The sequence below is a fragment of the Papio anubis genome, chromosome 12, assembly GCF_008728515.1.
Source record: "Papio anubis isolate 15944 chromosome 12, Panubis1.0, whole genome shotgun sequence".
NCBI classification, from domain to species: domain Eukaryota; kingdom Metazoa; phylum Chordata; class Mammalia; order Primates; family Cercopithecidae; genus Papio; species Papio anubis.
The window spans coordinates 112,163,855-112,183,071 of NC_044987.1; the positions used below are offsets into that span (position 1 = coordinate 112,163,855).

Below are 19,217 nucleotides of genomic sequence, written 5' to 3' on the forward strand. Positions count from 1 at the left end.
GTGAGCCATGATCATGCCACTGCACTCCAGCCTGGGCAGTGGAGTGAGACCCCATCCCTCCTCCACACACACAAAAAGAAACTGTTGGATAAACCGTTATGTTTTCATATGTGAGTGTTTGTGTGCCCTCTAATATTTATTTTTTATTGGCATGGTTTTGTCCATATACACACATATATACATACACAGCGTATGTGTGTGTGTGTCTTAGTTCATTTGGGCTGCCATAACAAAAATACCATAGACTGATTGCCTTAAACAACAAACATTTAATACTTGCAGTTGAGGCTAGAGAGTCCAAGATCAAGGTGTCAGCCGATTCTGCATCTGCTGAGGGCCTGATATTCATAGAAGTCTGTCTTTTTATTGTGTCCTCACATGGCAGAAGAGGAGTGAGGGAGCTCTCTGGGATCCCTTTTAGAAGGGCACCAATCCCATTTTTGAGGGCTCCACCCTCATGGCCTAATCACCTCCCAAGGGCCACACCTCCTAATACCATCACATTGTGGATGAAGATTTCAGCACAGGAATTTAAGGGAGACACGGACATTCAGTCTGGAACTATAACTATAGAACTATCACTATAGAATGGCAAAACTATAGAACTATATAGTACTATAAGGCTACATAGAAGTATAACTATATAACTATATAATTATGTATTTCAATAAAAGAAAATGATCTCAGTGAACAAATAACTAAATGAAAATGATGACTGGGCCAGGTGTGGTGGCTCATACTTGTAATCCCAGTACTTTGGGAGGCCAAGGGTGGGGGCGCGGATCACCTGAGGTCGGGAGTTCAAGACCACCCTGGCTAACATGGTGAAACTCCGTTTCTACTAAAAATATAAAAAGTTAGCGTGGCGTGGTGGCGTGCACCTGTAATCCCAGCTTCTTGGGAGGCTGAGGCAGGAGAATCACTTGAACCCAGGAGGCAGAGGTTGCAGTGAGCCAAGGTTGCACCATTGCACTCCAGCCTGGGCGACAACAGCAAAACTCCGTCTCAAAAAAAAGAAAGAAAAAAAGAAAAAGAAAAGAAAAACGAAAATGATGAGTGACTGCACTGTCTGCATTTATTTTATGGCCTTTATTCTTACTCATTTCATTTCACTATTATTACTGAGAATAATCCTAGTTTTCTAGAGTAAGGGACTGTTAAAAAATGATCCTCTCCAGGTGTCCAATTCTCCAGGTAAGCTACCAGAGAGACCAAGCTTTAGTGAGGTGGCAGAGTCCCTGAGTGGGTTTGAAGAGTCTGAGAACAGAGAGAAGAGCCCTCCAAGAACAGGCTGGGCATAGTGGGTCACACCTGTAATCCCAGCACTTTGGGAGGCTGAGGCAGGTGGATCACTTGAGGTCAGGAGTTCGAGACCAGCCTGGCCAACATGGTGAAACTCCATCTCTACTAAAAATACAAAAATTAGCCAGGCATGGTGGTGCACATCTGTAATCCCAGCTACTCGGGAGACTGAGGCAGGAGAATTGCTTGAACGCTGGAGGCGGAGGTTGCGGTGAGCCGAGATGGCACCACTGCACTCTAGCCTAGGTGACAGAGTGAGTCTCCATCTCAAAAAAAAAAAAAAGAAGAAGAAGAAATGGGTGTGTGTGCTACACGGAGGCAGGCAGGCCACAGCGGTCTTCCCAGGCCCCAGCACAGCGTGGGAGCAGTAAGACTCCTGTGCGCCCAGGAGTGGCTCTAAGGTGGCAGAGAAAGCCAGCGAGCTGGAGACATGTGAACAGTGCAGAGGACACACAGGAGCAGACGGCACGGCAGATAGCCAATGACAAGAGACAGGCTGACAGGGGACCTCAAGCACCAGAAATCCTGCCAACACCGAGCCCCTTGGAAGTCAGGCACAGCCCCAGGGAGGGAGACCCCAAGATGACCAAGATTAAGCTCCTGTCCCCTTAGCAGAATGAAAGCTTGAGATGAAATTACATTTTATTTTAGTTATATTAGTTACATTATAAATATTTTCTTTTCTTTTATTTTTTATTTCTTTGAGACAGAGTTTATCTCTTACTGCCCAGGCTGGAGGGCAATGGCGCAATCTCGACTCACCAGAACCTCCACCTCCCCGGTTCAAGCAATTCTCCTGCCTCAGCCTCCTGAGTAGCTGGGATTACAGGCATGCGCCACTACGCCCGGCTAATTTTGTATTTAGTAGAGACAGGGTTTCTACATGTTGGTCATGCTGGTCTCCAACTCCCGACCTCAGGTGATCTGCCCGCCTCAGCCTCCCAAAGTGCTGGCACTACAGGCGTGAGCCACCACGCCTGACCATAAATATTTTCTATCATGTAGTAGATATAACATATATATAAAATACATATATATAAAAATAAAATATAACTGTATATTTGTTATAAAAATAAAAAGAAGCACAGGGATAAAGGGAAGTTCTATTTCACCTTGTGTGAACACCTGCATTTGAGACCCTGAGTCACCTGGTACTCCCTGATGAATGAAAAGTGACAGGGTGCCCAGATGGAACAGCATCGGACCATTGGCCGGGGGAGCAGACCAGGGCCTCGCCAGGCTCCTCTGGGCACAGCATCACTGAGCCGCAGACCATTAAGGCCTGAAGGAGCCCCTGGTTGCCTTCTCTACCCCCTCCCTGTGTGCACAAGGCCCTGCAAGGTCCCCTCAGCCTTCAGCAGCCGAGCTGTCCCTGATTCAAATCTACTGACCACACCAGCTCCTCTCTGTACAACCCACCCTTAGGGCACTGGCCATGTTGGGGGCAGAGGGGCCTTGGCAGTGACCTGCCAAATCTACAAGTGGGAACAAGCTCAGGGCAGGGAGAGTGGGAGAGGGCAGACAGGCACAGAGGGCAGGACCTGGGTGACTCACCCTCAGAACAAAGAACTTGCAGAAGTAAGCGAGAAAGTGAGCTGGCATCCTGGCCAAGGTCAAGCGGTGATCGTGTCATTCTGCTGTCAACCCCAAATCTGCTGCCCAAATCCCCAGAGCCGGCCTGTACAATGGAGGGGAGCCAGTTTCCATCCTGCAGAACAGGGATTTCTGTCCGCTTTACTGTCCCCACCCCTCAGAGGGAGCTCATCCCCGAGCAAAGGGCCTGCTGGTTCTGCCGGTGGCCTTGGGAAGGTACATTCTCAGCTCCCACCCCACTCCTTCTATGACTTGAAGCTCAAGAAGCATGAGAAAGTGCCCAGATCCCCAACAGGTCCCAACCTGCCCCCTCCCTCCCTGAAACCCTGAAACCCTGAAAAATCTGCAGAAACAGGGAAAGCCAGGTCCCTCTGTGCCTGGGCACAGCTGGTAACTGGTTGTCGGCGGGTGGGAGTTGCCCACAGGATGCCACTTCGCAGCCCAGAAGGACGTCCATATGCTGGGCAGACGTGAACATCTCTGCAGATTCTCAATATGCTGCTCACATCCTAGTTTGTGGGCCGAGTGACAACTGGGAAAGTGACCAAGATCCCGGTGGAAAATCGGAACAGTTGACAACCACACTCCCCCACCTCTCACACCTTCCCACTCCTGCTTCCCCAGGCCTGCCGTGTTACCACCACCAACCACTCTGGAGTGGGAGCTGAAGGACTTCCAGGCGAGGGAGAGTCGTTACAAATGGAGAGTGGTCGTTCCTCTAAATCTAGGCACCTCTCCCACAGAAAGAGTCCCCAGGGCGGGAGGAGGCACACGCATTGCTGTGTGGTCTGTAACAGCAGAAAAATGAAAAAAATAAAAAAGCAAACGTCCATCAATAAGGCACTAGAAAATTAAATTATATTATATCCCTGCAAAGATGATATTACATCCATGAAAAGGGACATTCCACAGCATGAAAAAAATCAAAGGTGGCCAGGCGCGGTGGCTCACACCTGTAATCCCAGCATTTTGGGAGGCTAAGGTGGGCGGATCACCTGAGGTCAGGAGTTCAAGACCAGCCTGGCCGACATGGTGAAACTCCATCTCTACTAAAAATACAAAAAATTAGCCAAGCATGGCAGTACCTGTCTGTAGTCTCAGCTGCTTGGGAGGGTGAGGCAGGAGAATCACGTGAACCTGGGAGGCAGAGGTTGCAGTAAGCCGAGATCACGCCACTGCACTCCAGCCTAGAAGACAAGAGTAAAACTCCATCTCAAAAAAAAAAAAGAAAAGAAAAAGAAATGTAGCCAGATGTGGTGGCACACAACTGCAGTCCCAGCTACCCAAGAGATTGAGGCAGGAGGATCCCTTGAGCCCAGAAGTTTGAGACTACAGTGAGCCGTGATCATGCCACTGCACTCCAGCCTAGGTGACAGAACAAGATCCTGTCTCAAAAAATAATAACAGGCTGGGCATGGTGGTTCACACCTGTAATCCCAGCACTATTGGAAGGCCAAAGCAGGCGAATCACTTGAGGTCAGGAATTCAAGACCAGACTGGCCAACATAGCAAAACCCCATCTCTGCTAAACATACAAAAAATTAGCCAGGTGTGGTGGTGCATGCCTGTAGTCCCAGCTACTCAGGGGGCTGAGGCATGAGAATCGCTTGAACCTGGGAGGCAGAGGTTGCAGTGAGCCGAGATCATGCCACTGCACTCCAGCCTGGGCAACATAGCGAGACTCTGTCTCAAAAACTAATAATAGTAATAATAATAATAATAACAATTTTGACACTAAAAACGAATTATGCATTTGGTACATACGATTCAAACTTTATTACATTTGCATACAACTACATAATAGTGGAGCTAAAATGCAATTTACTCGTTGGAATTATGTTATCGATATCCATTAATTACAATTTTGAGATTTTCTTTTTGTATTTTGGAGCCAGCAGATACATGACCATTTTTGAGGCCCTCTAAAGGCTCACCGGCCCTAGGTATTGTGGCTGGTGGACAGAAAGGCTGGAACGTTGGCCAGCGCGGTGGCTCACGCCTGTAATCCCAGCACTTTGGGAGGCCAAGGCGGGTGGATACGAGGTAGGGAGATTGAGACCATCCTGGCTAACACAGTGAAACCCCATCTCTACTAAAAATACAACAAATTAGCCGGGCGTGGTGGCGGGCACCTGTAGTCCCAGCTACTCAGGAGGCTGAGGCAGGAAAATGGCGCGAACCCAGGAAGTGGAGCTTGCAGTGAGCCGAGATAGCGTCACTACACTCCAACCTGGACGACAGAGCGAGACTCTGTCTCAAAAAGAAAAAAAAAAGAAAAAGAAAGGCTGGAATATCCAGAGGTTGCCAGACTCCTCCTCCTAGGAGGTCCCTGGGTCAATCAATGCAGGGCTCAGCCCCAGGAGCTGCCGAGGCCGAAGAGAATGAACCAAACGCCTAAGGAAAAACCTGCTCTGCTCAAGAGTTGTTTCCTGAGCACTAGAAGAGCCGGATGCTCAGGGTAGAGGGAGGAGGCTGACCTCCACAGCTTACCCCAGGAACTGACCCAAGCCCATGGCCTGACGAGTCCTCCCCCGGCAGCCCAGCCGGATGGATAGGCTCAGAACAGCCTGCCCAGGCCGCCAACCTGTTTTCTGGGCCACGCTGGGACTTGCAGCCAGCCAGCTGCCAGCACACTGCACCCCAGCTTCCTGCTCATTACAATACACCGAGCACTGAACCCGGGGGCGAGCACCTAGCCTCAGCCAATGCCTTCTAGCAGTATGGGCTGGGGCTGCTGCTGGCCCAACCCCTCCCAGTGGCCATTGCCACCAGACCTCTAGATGGCGACACGGGCAGGGCTCCCCGAGGAGCACTGAACGTGGCTGAACAACCTGGCACCCACACGTGCACCCAAGATACCCCATACATGGAGGAGGGGCCAGCAGATCCAGGGCCTTGTAGTCCAAACACCCAGGAGAGGCCTCCAGGCCCCTTAGCACCCTCCCGCCCTCTGGCTCTGCAGAGGCTCTTTCCCCTGCTCCACTCTCAAAGGCCAGAGCCAGGCCCCAGCTGCTCACATCATCCCAGCTGGAGCCTGGGCAAGGGGTGAGCTCAGAGCAGGCTCCCCAGTCACTGCCCCAGCTGGAAGGTTCAGCCACCCAAGGACCAGGGCTCCCCCAGAGCTAGGCACAGCCAACACAGGGTTTGGGTTGCAAGATTTGGCAGGAGCTGTTCCGATTCACTGTCATCCTCATGGTGCTAATAGCCACATGCCTTGTCTTCCCTTGGAACAGTTTGTCTTTGCACAGTGACCAGGTAGGTAACTGACCACATGTGGCCAGAAACAGCAGGTCCCAGCCCTCTCCACACGCTAAGTCAGGCTTGAGGGTTCTGGCCTGGAACTCACAGTGTATAGAGTTTAAGGATTTGAGGAGCAGGTGTTAGAGTTTAAGAAGTTCTGAGTTCTGGCCAGGTGTGGTGGCTCACGCCTATAATCCCAGCACTTGGGGAGGCCAAGGCAGGAGGATCACCTGAGGTCAGAAGTTTGAGACTAGCCTGGCCAACATGGTGAAACCCCATCTCTATTAATAGCACAAAAATTAACCGAGCATGATGGCGCACGCCTGTAATCCCAGCTGTTTGGGAGGCTGAGGCAGGAGAATTGTCTGGACCCGGGAGGCAGAGGTTGCAGTGAGCCGCCAAGATCGTGCCATTGCACTCCAGCCTGGGCAACAAGAGCGAAACTCCGTCTCCAGAAAAAAAAAAAAAAAAAAAAAAGCTCTGAGTTCCAAGCCTTGACTAACACACTTTTTGCCTCACTATCTCAAGTAGAGGGTCAGAGAAGCAGCGGCTTTGCAGGCTCCTGAGGCAAGGGAGAGAAACCCACCACCACCAAGCAGGGCCCTCCCAAAGGCCGGATGGCAGAGCCTATCTGGGACACTTGGTGGTGGCAGTCACGGTACCTTCCAGAATCACAGCAAACCACCAGCCCCGCACCTGAAAGGCCAGTTCCCCTGGTACCCCCAGACTCCCACTGTACTTGTGCACTCATCTGTCCCATGCAAGTCGGACCATGGCCAGGTCCCCCCTCCTGAGCCTGGCCCCCCTTCCTGTGGCTTCCTCCTCCTGGCACATCCCCCACTTCACCCCAACCACCGGCATCACCCATCCACCAGAGGCCAGCTCAAATGCCAGCCATCCACGTGCCTTCTCTCCTCTGCCCAGTTACCTTTCTTGGGGCAGCAGCTTTCTTTTCGTTTGTTTTTTCACTTTTTTTTTTTTGAGACGGAGTTTCGCTCTTGTTGCCCAGGCTGGAGTGCAGTGGCACGATCTTGGCTCACCGCAACCTCCGCCTCCCAGGTTCAGGTGATTCTCCTGCCTCAGCTTCCCAAGTAGCTGGGATTATAGGCACGTGACACCCCAGGCCCAGCTAATTTTGTATTTTTAGTAGCGACGGGGTTTCTCCATGTTGGTCAGGCTGGTCTCCAACTCCCAACCTCAAGTGATCTGCCCGCCTCGGCCTCTCAAAGTGCTGGGATTACAGGCATGAGCCCCCGTGCCCGGCCTGGGGGCAGCCCCCTCTCAACTCCCAGAGCACCGCTTCCTTCTCTGACTTCCTCCATCTCCCCACAGAGCATTCCCACCAGTTACACCCATCTCTGTCTCTCCTCCTAGCTGTGAAGTTCCTCAAAGACCCAGGAGCCAGCTATCCTGTCCCCAGGACCTTGCACCATGAAGGTGGAAAGTAGAGAGCAGAGTCTGAGGTTATGGGTGATATGACTCCTGCCTAAGACCCCTGTGGCCATCACTGCTGCCCCGGCCAGACCAGCCACTGCCCACAGAGGGATCCACTAGTGGCGGCATTGGATGGGCTTTAGGTGTACCCATGGTCCAGCTCACCTTCCTTGCCCATTTCAGCTCCATCAGCCACACACACCTTTTATTTATTTATTTATTTTTGAGATGGAAATTATTTATTTTCTCTCTTGTCATCCAGGCTAGAGTACAATGGCACAATCTTGGCTCACTACAACCTCCGCCTCCCCGGCTCAAGCAATTCTCCTGCCTCAGCCTCCTGAATAGCTGGGATTACAAGTGTCTGCCACCACACCCGGCTAATTTTTGTATTTTTAGTAGAGAGGGGTTTTTGCCATGTTGGCCAGGCTGGTCTCGGACTCCCAACCTCAGGTGATCTGCCCTCCTTGGCCTCCCAAAGTGCTGGGATTGCAGGCAGGCTACACCGTTCAACAGTCCCCAAGAGGGGAGGGATGCAGACCCTGAAGTCCTCAAGATAGGCTGGATTCAAGAGCCCGGATGATAGGACACAGAAGAAAACCTAAAAGAAAGAAGGCACTTCCGAGATACTTTGTGCAAATAGCAAATACAAGCAAATGCAGATGTGAATTCTCTTTTTTTTTTTTTTTTGAAATGGAGTCTTGCTCTGTCACCAGGCTGGAGTGCAGTGGTGCAATCTTGGTTCACTGCCACCTCCGCCTCCTGGGTTCAAGTGATTTTTGTGCCTCAGCCTCCCGAGTAGCTGGGATTACAGGCACCCACCACCACACCCGGCTAATTTTTTTTTTTCTTTTTTTTGTAATTTTTTAGTAGAGACAGGGTTTCACTATGTTGGCCAGGATGGTCTCAATCGACCTCATGATCCACCCACCTCAGCCTCCCAAAGTGCTGGGATTACAGGCGTGAGCCACCACGCCCGGCCTTGTCTTTGTTCTTTTTTACTCTGTTCATGCCTTGTTTTTCCCCTTAGCAATCTGCCTTGGAGATCATTTCACCATCGGTTCAGAAGATCTTCTTTCTCTGTTTTCAGCCACACAGCGTTTCATTGTAAGGACATCCCGTAACGTACTTGACAAGTCTTTGTTGGTTGCTAGTTTAGAAAGTGTGCTCTTACCAGTGTTAAGGCGTCTCTGAGTGGGACGGTTCAGGGGTCACCATGGCCTTCAACTGTCACATGGCACAAAGGCCTCATGCATGGATTAATTCCAGGGATTCCTGTTTAGCAAGCGTTGCGTACCTTGGCTTACAGTGGCCTCAGCCCTAAAGGAGGTCAGTCAAGTGAAGCAGTCATACAAGAAAATAAACAATTGCAAAGTTAAAAGATTGTATAATGAGCCCTGTAAGCAGAGGGGGAAGAGAGGCCCACAGGGAGAGCTGCCACTCATCAGAACCACCTGTTGGGGAAGGCTTCACTCCCTATTTTCACCCCCAACCTTGTTTTTCCCAAGTCTTCTCTATGTCAAGAAACAACACCCCATTCCCCCAGCTGCCCAAGTCAGGGTCAGTTCATCAGGAAAGGGTATCAGACCATGTCACTCCCTGATTAAAACCTTCAAGAGCTTCCCACTCTGAGTGTAAAGGCCTTAGAACAAGGCCTTGTGTGCTCTGGCCCCTGAATGCCCCCTATGCAGGCACAGCAACCCCTTCGAAACCCTCAGGCACAACGGGATACTTTTTTTTTTGTTTCTTTTTTCCGACACGGAGTTTTGTTCTTGTTGCCCAGGCCGGAGTGCAATGGCGTGATCTCGGCTCATCACAATCTCTGACTCCCAGGTTCAAGCAATTCTCCTGCCTCAGCCTCCCAAGTCGCTGGGATTATAGGCACCCACCATCACGCCCAGCTAATTTTTGTAGTTTTAGGGTTTCGTCATGTTGGCCAGGCTGGTCTCAAACTCCTGACCTTAGGTGATCCACTCGCCTCAGCCTCCCAAAGTCCTGGGATTACAGGCGTGAGCCACAGTGTCCGGCCTTTTGTTTGTTTATTTATTTATTATTTATTTATTTATTTGTTTGTTTGTTTATTTATTTTTGAGGAGTTCTGGAAGTGGCATGCAATGCTTCTCCATGTCTATCTACCCCAATTCCCAACTCCTAGCACCTCGTCTGGCACATCATAGGTGGTCAGCATTTATTGGATGAATGAGTGGATCGACATTTGATTGAGTCTTGGAGTACAAATAGAATTTGGAGAAGTGGACAAGGCAGGAAATGTGTATTCAGGCACGAGGCTTAGCTTGTGCATAGGTAGAAAGACATGAAAAAACATGGAACATTCTCGAATCCACAAATAGTAAGAGAGGGCTAAGTCGCTGTGTCGGGGAGAGGAGAAGTGAAGTTCAAATGGTAGGCAAAGGCCAGTGGGCAAGGGCCTTGTAAATTGCACTTGAATTTTATTCTATAGGCAAAAGGAAGAGTTTAAGGGTTTCAAGAAGGACATGACCAATGGGCTTTAGGAAAATCATTCCGATGGCCTTTCCGAGGATGGCTGAGGAAAGCAAGCTGGGAAGCAGGGAGGTTGAGTCAGGGGATTTTGACTAGGCCAGGCTAGGTGCTATGAAGCCCGGGCTTTGGAGAAGAACCAGGAAATGGCAACTGGAGGCAAGAAAGGGGAGAAGGCCAAAGCCTGGGAACCATCAACACTCAAGAACAGTAAAGCATAAACATCTAAAGAGAACAAGAAGGAATAGCCAGAGAAGGAAAACAGGAAAGAACTGAGGCGTGGGAGCGCAGGAGAGAGAATGGTTCGAGAAGGAAGCGGTCGCAGGTGTCAAGGCCGTTGGGAGGTCAAGTGAGATAAGGACCGAAGGTCCTGCCAATTGGCCCATCAGGAGCACAGGACTTGAGAGCACTTCTGGGTGGGAACAGACCCAGCCTGTGGCAGGGCTCGGGTTTCTGATGGGAATTCTGGAAGGGTCCCTTTTGTTCAACAGTCCAGGGCCCACCCAAGTCTGACCACAGCAATGCTCCGAACCATGTCACTTTCCTGGCTTAAGGTTCAGTCGCCCTCCTCAGAGGGGAGCCTATGAAAGAGCCCAGTGGAGAGTCAGGATCCTGAGTCCTAGTCCTAGTCCTCTCCCTGCCACTTGGGAGGGACCTTGGGCCTCAGTTTCTCCAGGTGGGCTCCACAATTGCTTCTCTTGACCTGGACTGCCCCAGTGCCCAGGTTCAGTGACTGACACAGGCAGCTGGGTTTCCCCATCCTCTGACATGGGTTCCCTTCACTGCCTTCAGGCAGGGCTTGGCACTCCACCCCCAAGGGGCCCATTGTGTGAGCTCAGTTTCAATGGGGACAGAAACTGAGTTGAGAAACGGGAATATTTACCTATTCCGCCGAGCCAATGCCCAAGCAAATAGTGCGGTATCTTACGTAGAGCCCTTGCCCTACCCTTCCCCATCTGGGCGCTGCTGCCTGGAGCATATAAAAGGCACCTTGCTGGGCATGTCTCCTACTAGCCCACCAGTCTCAGAGACGGAATCATTGATGGGCCAGAGCATCCCCCGCCTCCACCATGAAACTCGCTGTCACCCTCCCCCTGGTCACGCTGGCTCTCTACTGCAGCTCCGGTGAGTGCTCAGAGTCCCTTCCCTCCCTCCTGGACTTAGGAACTCTCAGGACCACCCAGTTTTGCTCAGAAGAAGGGGTGAGCTGCCCATGTCTGCTCTGTAGCCGCTGGGAGGACCTGGGCATGCTGAGTCTCAGAAAACTGGGTCTGGTGAGCAAGCTCATCTTGGGAACTTGGAGAGAGCCCCAGGCTGTGAGGAAGCATAAAAAGGGTCCCATCTTCCATATCCAGCAACCCTCAGAATCCCAGGGAATGGAATAGGCTGGAGGGAGGGGTGGAGGACACCTCATAAAGATGAGTGCATCCAGCGTAGGAATAATGAGGCCCTCCTCCCAGACCTGGACACACCCCAAGATGCCGAGACCTTGGTGCAGCCTCCAAGTCTGGGGTCTCCACTCCATGCTGACAGCTGAAGTCACGGGAAGGGGAGCTGCAGGGACTCATGACCCCAAAAGAAACCCAACCCAAGACAAGGTCTCTCATTCTGGGCACAGAAGAATATTCCAGAAAGAGATCTTCCCTTTGGGGAACTGCCAACCCAGAGTGGAGTTTTCTAAACATTTCTGTCCTCTGCAAAAGGGATTAGGAGTCTCTGAGTAGTTGCTGCTGTCATTAAAAGGAAAAGAATTGTGGGGGAAAGAGGGGCAGACAGAGAGAGGGAGAGAGGGAGAGGGGGGAGAAAGGAAGGAAGGAAGGATGACACCTCTCTCCAAGATCCCCCGTCTTTGGGGAACTGGGTTATCTAACTCTGTTTTTCACTCTGCATCAGCCTCTTCCATTCTCGTCTGAAAATATTGTTGTTGTTTTTTAATAAATAAACTCCAATTAATTCACTTGGAAAGCTTCACAGCACCCATGGAGATAAGTTTTATGACACTGGGGAGTTAGAAAACCCAAACCAAGAAGCAGTAGGAACAACTATTTTGCAGCAAGGCTTATTTGTTTTTCAGAGAAAATGACATCATTTTGGACTGAAATGTGTATTAATTAGATCTCAGTGCTGTCTGCGTACAGAGGTGGGTGGCTGAGCAAGATAGTTCTGAAACATGTTAAGGGGTGGGTCAGATGCATTTCATTTGTCTATTTGTGTGCACACACATACAATATTTAACGCTTACTTCACACAATGTGACAATCACTGTCACCCTTTCACATAGTAGCTCTTTAGTATCTCTTTTCTTTTCTTTTTTTTTTTTTGAGATGGAGTCTAGCTCTGTTGCCAGGCTGGAGTGCAGTGGCACGATCTCAGCTCACTCACTGCAACCTCCGCCTCCCGGGCTCAAGCGATTCTCCTACCTCAGCCTCCCAAGTAGCTGGGATTACAGGCACGCAGCACTGTGCCCAGCTAATTTTTGTATTTTTAGTAGAGACAAGGTTTCACCATGTTGGCCAGGATGGTCTCGATCTCTTGATGTCATGATCCGCCCGCCTAGGCCTCCCAAAGTGCTGCGATTAGGCGTGAGCCACTACACCTGGCCTCTCTTTTCATTCTTACAACAACCCTATGAAGTAAGGATACTGGGCCAGGCACAGTGGCTCATGCCTGTAATCCTAGCACTTTGGGAGGCCAACTCATTTGAGGTCAGGAGTTCAGGACCAACCTGGCCAACATGGTGAAACCCTGTCTCTACTAAAAATACAAAAATTAGCCAGCCATGGTGATGCATACCTGTAGTCCCAGCTACTTGGGAGGCTGAAGCAGGAGGATCACTGAACCTGGGAGGCAGAGGTTGCAGTGAGCCGAGACAGCACCACTGCACTCCAGCCTGGGCAATAGAGCGAGACTCCGTCTCAAAACAAATAAATAAATAAAAATAAAATTAAAATTAAATTAAAATTTAAAAAATAAAAAATAAAATGAAGTAGGGATATTGTTCCCATTTTACAGATGAGAAAACTGAGCTACGGAAAGACAGAGTGACTTGCCTGGTGACATAGTAAGTTACAAAGCAAGGACCTAAGTTCCGGAGAGGGTCTGACTTGGAGTGGCCATTTCTAGAGAGGCCCTGGAGTCGGAGGAGGGAAGGTAAATTTGTACGGGAGGCAGAGAATTCAGGGACAAGGGATTTAAGACTCACTGGGGGCCGGGCGCGGTGGCTCAAGCCTGTAATCCCAGCACTTTGGGAGGCCGAGACGGGCGGATCACGAGGTCAGGAGATCGAGACCATCCTGGCTAACACGGTGAAACCCTGTCTCTACTAAAAAAATACAAAAAACTAGCCGGGCGAGGTGGCAGGCGCCTGTAGTCCCAGCTACTCGGGAGGCTGAGGCAGGAGAATGGCGTAGACCTGGGAGGCGGAGCTTGCAGTGAGCTGAGATCCGGCCACTGCACTCCAGCCTGGGTGACAGAGCGAGACTCCGTCTCAAAAAAAAAAAAAAAAAAGACTCACTGGGAAGATGGAGGCAAGCAGGGGGTAGAAAATGGTGACTTTCCCCCATGTTCCTGGTTGTAAGGACCTGAGAAGAAAACACAGTCTTGAAGCTCTGTGTTGAAGGGAATGCAGCGGTACAAGTGGCTGCTCTGTCTGTGAGCTGAGTGTGCCACACTTCCCGGCCAGGTTGGGAGACCCATGTTTGGCTGGTACAATCACAATGGCTTCTTCCTTTTTTTTTTTTTTTTTTTTGAGAGAGAGTCTCACTCTGTTGCCCAGACTGGAGTGCAGTGACGAGATCTCGGCTCACTGCAACTTCTGCCTCTGGGGTTCAAGCCATTCTCCTGCCTCAGCCTCCGGAGTAGCTAGGATTATAGGCACCCAGCACCACACCTAGCTAATATTTTGTATTTTTGGTAGAGACGGGGTTTCACCATGTTGGCCAGGCTGGTCTGGAACTCCTGACCTCCTGATCCGCCCACCTCGGCCTCCCAAAGTGCTAGGCTTGCAGGTGTGAGCCACCGCACCTGGCTTATAATCGCTTCTTCCTGCCAGAGCCTGAATTTGTCACATGCCCGCAGTGAAGCATGGCTCAGGGCATCCCTAGCCACTGAGGAGAGGCAAGTTTCCGGCAGGTAACAAAACCCTCAGTGGCCTCTTCCCAGCCTCCACACGGCATTAACAAATCAGGCCAGCAGCTTCTGTTATCAATACTCTGCCTTGATCTCTAACAGAAAGAAAAGTGGCACCTTGCTCACCTCAACCCAAGAAATCCAAGGAAGACTCAGGCAATCCACAAAAAGCTGGCCGTAATCCAGAAAGTATTCGCACAGCACCCAATAGGCAACCTCTCAGAGCACCAGCAGATCTCACACTCTAGCCCATCGGTGACAAGGGTGCTGTCTCCCGCCGATGGGCCTGGCTGTATGCATCTGGGCAGACCCAGCCAGAGAGCTAGCCAGCTTGGAAAGGGGCCTGGAGACATATGCCTTCTCTTCTCTGTGTTGCAGCTTCCGCAGAGGTCTGCCCGACCTTTCTGCGTGTCATTGAATCCCTGTGCCTGGACACACCCTCCAGTTTTGAGGCTGCCATGGGATTTTTTCAGCCCCGATCAAGACATGAGTGAGGCAGGGGCTCAGCTGAAGAAGCTGGTGGACACCCTCCCCGCAAAGGCCAGAGACAGCATCATTAAGCTCATGGTAACCAGCGCCCTTCACTTCACACTGGTTAGAAGTGGCTTCTCCAAATGGGGCTGCAGGGTTGCCCCAGTTTTCAGACCTGTCTCTAATCCAGAGAGGAGAGTCACAGTGCCACTGTCCCCAGGCAGGCAGCACAGTGATCTTTTTTGAAACAGAGTCTTGCTCTGTCGCCCAGGCTAAGTTGCAATGGCACGATTTTGGCTCACTGCAACCTCCGCCTCCCAGGTTCAAGCGATTCTCCGGCCTCAGCCTCCCAAGCAGCTGGGATTACAGGCACCCGCCGTCATGCCCAGCTAATTTTTGTATTTTTGTAGCGACAGGGTTTCACCATGTTTGCCAGGCTGGTCTTGAACTCCTGACCTCAGGTGATCCACCCGCCTCAGCCTCCCAAAGTGCTGGGATTACAGGCGTGAGCCACCGCGCCCGGCCTCCTCTTACTATTTTTCAAGAGGCTTTTGAGAAACAATCCAAGCCCTTACTACCTCAGTTCCTCCTAGAGTTGACTGCACCTCTCGGTTGATGTTAAAGTTTCTATGGCTCATCATCTCTGCCTAACTATGCAATTCATTCACTGTTGTGTTGAGCTTTTCTGTTTGTTTCTTTCTTTGTTTATTTGTTTTAGGAAAAAATAGACAAAAGCTTACTGTGTAATTAGGATTTAGAAGCCGAAGATCCCCAACTGCTCCAGCCCCTGCCGCTGCCGTGCTTTGAGTCCACGCCCACCAGCCTTGCTCCCTTCAATAGACCACAAGCATCTCACTTTTGTGCCCCCTGTGTCTTTTTGGTCTCCTTGTTATGGTGGGGGTCTGCCCCTGTCTGGGTGAGGTGAGCCAGGACAAAAGGAAAGCAGACAAAACTCTGCTCTTGGATCCCAGCAGAAATCTCTGGGCTCTTCCAAAGCTCCTTTCCTCTAGGTTTCTGCCTCCAACAGAACTCAAGCCCCCTCCCCTTATATCAGACCATTTACTCAACATCACAGACTCCACCTGTCCAACAGAACCAGTGATCCCTGCCCCAGTCTGTTCCTATCTCAATGAGTTGTAGCTCCATTCTCCCCGCTGGGCTGCAGCAGCCTGAGGAACATCCGCGATCCTTCCTTCTCTAGCCAACCCAGGCTACCTCTACAGGGCCTCTGGAATCCTTCACTCCAACTCCATAGGCAACACCCCCATACCTGCCTGTACAGCCCCCAGGGCCTCCTCTCTGGCTCCCAGGCAGACTCCAGGGCCCCCACAATCCCCTCTCCAGCAATCCAAAGGAATTCTTCTCAAGTGCAAAGTCCCTCTCCATCCTTCAAAGTTTTCCAGGGCTCTTATTGTAAAATTCTAAACCCTGACGATGGTGGCCCCTCACCAGTCTTTCCTGTACCCCTCCTTCCCATGGCTCCCTCATTCTGCTCAGTCCCCACACACACCCCCACCTTCCCTGCCCTCAGTTTTTAAAAAGAGCCAAGCCCCTTTCAAACCTTAAGGCCTTTGTACCAGCCACACAGCCCTGGCTGCTCAAAAAGTGTGGCTGATGGCCAGGCACTGTAGCTCATGCCTGTAATCCCAGGACTTTGAGAGGCCGAGGCGGGTGGATCACCTGAGGTCAGGAGTTCGAGACCAGCCTGGCCAACATGGTGAAACCCCGTCTCTACTAAATATACAAAAAATTAGCCAGACATGGTGGTGCGTGCCTGTAATCCCAGCTACTTGGGTGGCTGAGGCAGGAGAATCACTTGACCTGGGAGGCAGAAGTTGCAGTGAGCCAAGATCGTGACACTGCACTCCAGCCTGGACAACAAGAGTGAAACTCCATCTCAAAAAAAAAAAAAAAAAAAAAAAGTGTGGCTGATTGGTTTTTAAAATTGCTCTATAGCAAAATGTGCAAAGAATAGAACTCATCCTAAAGATGCATCCCTGTGGATATGAAGATCCCCGAATCCCCGGCCAGTTTCATGGCAGCCAGCCCCCTGCTGGGCCACATTACCCACAGTACCTAAACAGAGTGGAGGATTGGCTAGGCGTGGTGGCTCATGCCTGTAATCCCAGCACTTTGGGAGGCAGAGGTGGGAGGATGGCTTGAGCTCAGGAGTTCAAGACCAGCCTGGCAACAGAGTGAGACTCCATCTCTACAAAAATAAAAATAAATTAGCGGAGTCTGGCAACGCATGCCTGTAGACCTGGCTACTCTGGAGGCTGAGGCAGGAGGATCTCTTGAGCAGTTCCTGGCTGCAGTGAGCTATGATTGTGCCACTGCACTCCAGCCTGGGTGACAAGGGTGAGACCCTGTCTCAAAAGGAAAGAAAGAAAAAGGTGGAGGACTGCAGAGGGGCTGAGGAATCGGAGGGGCGTCGGCAGAGGGCACGGAAGGAGGTGGTTGGTTAGAGATAGAGCTCGCCAGTCCCGGCCCCTCCATGGAGCAACGTAGTCCGGCAGGCTTGGCGCGCCACCACCACAAGGGGGCAGCGTCCTCCACAGGGTCCCTGTGTGGACGCGCTGTGGGGGCTGAGGCACCCAGAGGTCCGGCTCTGGGGATCTGGTGTCATCCGTATAATTTTTAAAATCTCGGCCAGGCGTGGTGGCTCACTCCTGTAATCCCAGCACTTTGGGAGGCCGAGGTGCGTGGATCACCTGAGGTCAGGAGTTCGAGACCAGCCTGGCCAACATGGTGAAACCCCATCTCTACTAAAAATACAAAATTAGCCCTGGGCGTGGTAGTGCACGCCTGTAGTCCCAGCTACTTGGGAAGCTGAGGCAGGAGAATCGCTTGAACCTGGGAGGTGGAGGTTGCAGTGAGCCGAGATCGAGGTCGCGCCACTGCACTCCAGCCTGGGAGGTTGCAGTGAGCTGAGATCACGCCACCGCACTCCAAAAATAATAATAATAATAATAAATATATATATATATAATAAAAATCTCGTATTTCGAAAGTTTTAAAATCCAAATTCTGAGGGAAAACAGGGGCAGTCACACAAATCATGTTGCCACCCAGTTGCACCCTGCCAGGGAGTGGTGTGTCAGCCCTTTTGGGATTAGCAATAATTCCATTCCCAGATGATTTCAAGGGTGAGGCCCGCGGAATCTAGAACCTGAGACAGCCCTAAAGGAGGAGAAGACCGCGGGGAGCTGGCAGGGCCGGCCTTTGACCTCCGCCTGCCCAGTTTTTAAAGTCCGCAGGCAAAAACCACAACCCAATAACCCATATTGATTGCTTAGGTGCTGGCAGGCGCTTTCGCAATCTCTCAATTACTCCTCACAACCCAGATTCCAGAGCCTGTGCCCCAATTTTTGGCCAAAAATCCAAATGATGGTGATGAGCAAAGTCCACACACCCCCAAACACACACTCGCGCACATAAACTAGAAAGCCATCACGCCCTTCATTGTCAGCCACGGAGGAGGGGCTCTGATTGTAAAACTTCCAGAGCAGGTCGGGGGACTGGCAACTCCAAAAGAGATTCCTTGCTTCGGGTGGGGCCTTGATGGGGGCTGCCCGGCTCCCTCTCCTCCCCCACTCCCTCCCTGCTGAGGCATCACATTCTCCTTCACCAGGTCATCCTAACCTAAAGCACATACCTTTGCGTTGGTGGGCCATCCGCCTGGGTGAGTATTGTTCCATGGGATAAGCATCCAGAGCCATAAAAGGCTCAGAATTTTAATTGCCTATTCACAGCCAAGAGAAACATTTACCCAGGGCCAATGCAAGGCAGGTATCTGAGGATAAGAAGCACAATTACGGTGCAGAGAGGCTTGAGGCTGGGGACGACACTTCAGGAATCACTGTTGGTGATTCACAAGAATGTGAGCTATGCCAATCCACAGAAATGGGCGTTAAATTTTAAAACAGCAGAATGCAAAGATAAACTGATTGCAACCACAGGAAGAGCACGTATCTGTGTGATGCATGTTGACAGAAAGCAGGAAATTCGAGAAATGAAGGCACCGTTCACCGGATTCTTTTCTATCTGTGTTACTCACACCAGTTACTGTATGTAACTGTAGTTACTAACACCAGTTACTCGTGTATTATAGCATGGGTCTATAGACTATGGCCAGTAGGCCAAGCTCAGGCTATATAGCCTAATTTTTTTTCTTTTCTTTTCTTTTTTTTTTTTTTTTTGGAGACGGAATGTCACTCTGTGACCCAGGGTGGAGTGCAGTGGCACAATCTCAGCTCACTGCAACCTCTACCTCCCAGGTTCAAGCGATTCTCCTGCCTCAGCCTCCCAAGTAGCTGGGATTACAGGCACACGCCACCACACCTGGCTAATTTTTAGTAGAGACAGTTTTCACCATGTTGGTCAGGCTGGTCTTGAACTCCCGACCTCAGGTGATCCGCCCACCTCTGACTCCCAAAGTGTTGGGATTCAGGCATGAGCCACTGTGGCTGGCCATTTTTTTTGTATTCTTAGTAGAGATGGGGTCTCACCATGTTGGTCAGGCTGGTCTTGAACTCCTGACCTCAGGAGTG

At 50.9% G+C, this 19,217-nt stretch overlaps 1 protein-coding gene across 1 annotated transcript; it reads left to right on the forward strand.

Annotated features, from left to right (window-relative positions):
* The first annotated feature begins 10,839 nt into the window (after positions 1–10,839).
* Positions 10,840–15,734, forward strand: SCGB1A1 (secretoglobin family 1A member 1). The gene is given in 4 exon segments (XM_017949222.3): positions 10,840–11,193; positions 14,575–14,657; positions 14,659–14,763; positions 15,386–15,734. Coding segments are annotated over 4 exon segments (276 nt in total). The 5' UTR covers positions 10,840–11,138; the 3' UTR covers positions 15,419–15,734.
* Positions 15,735–19,217: the final 3,483 nt, after the last annotated feature.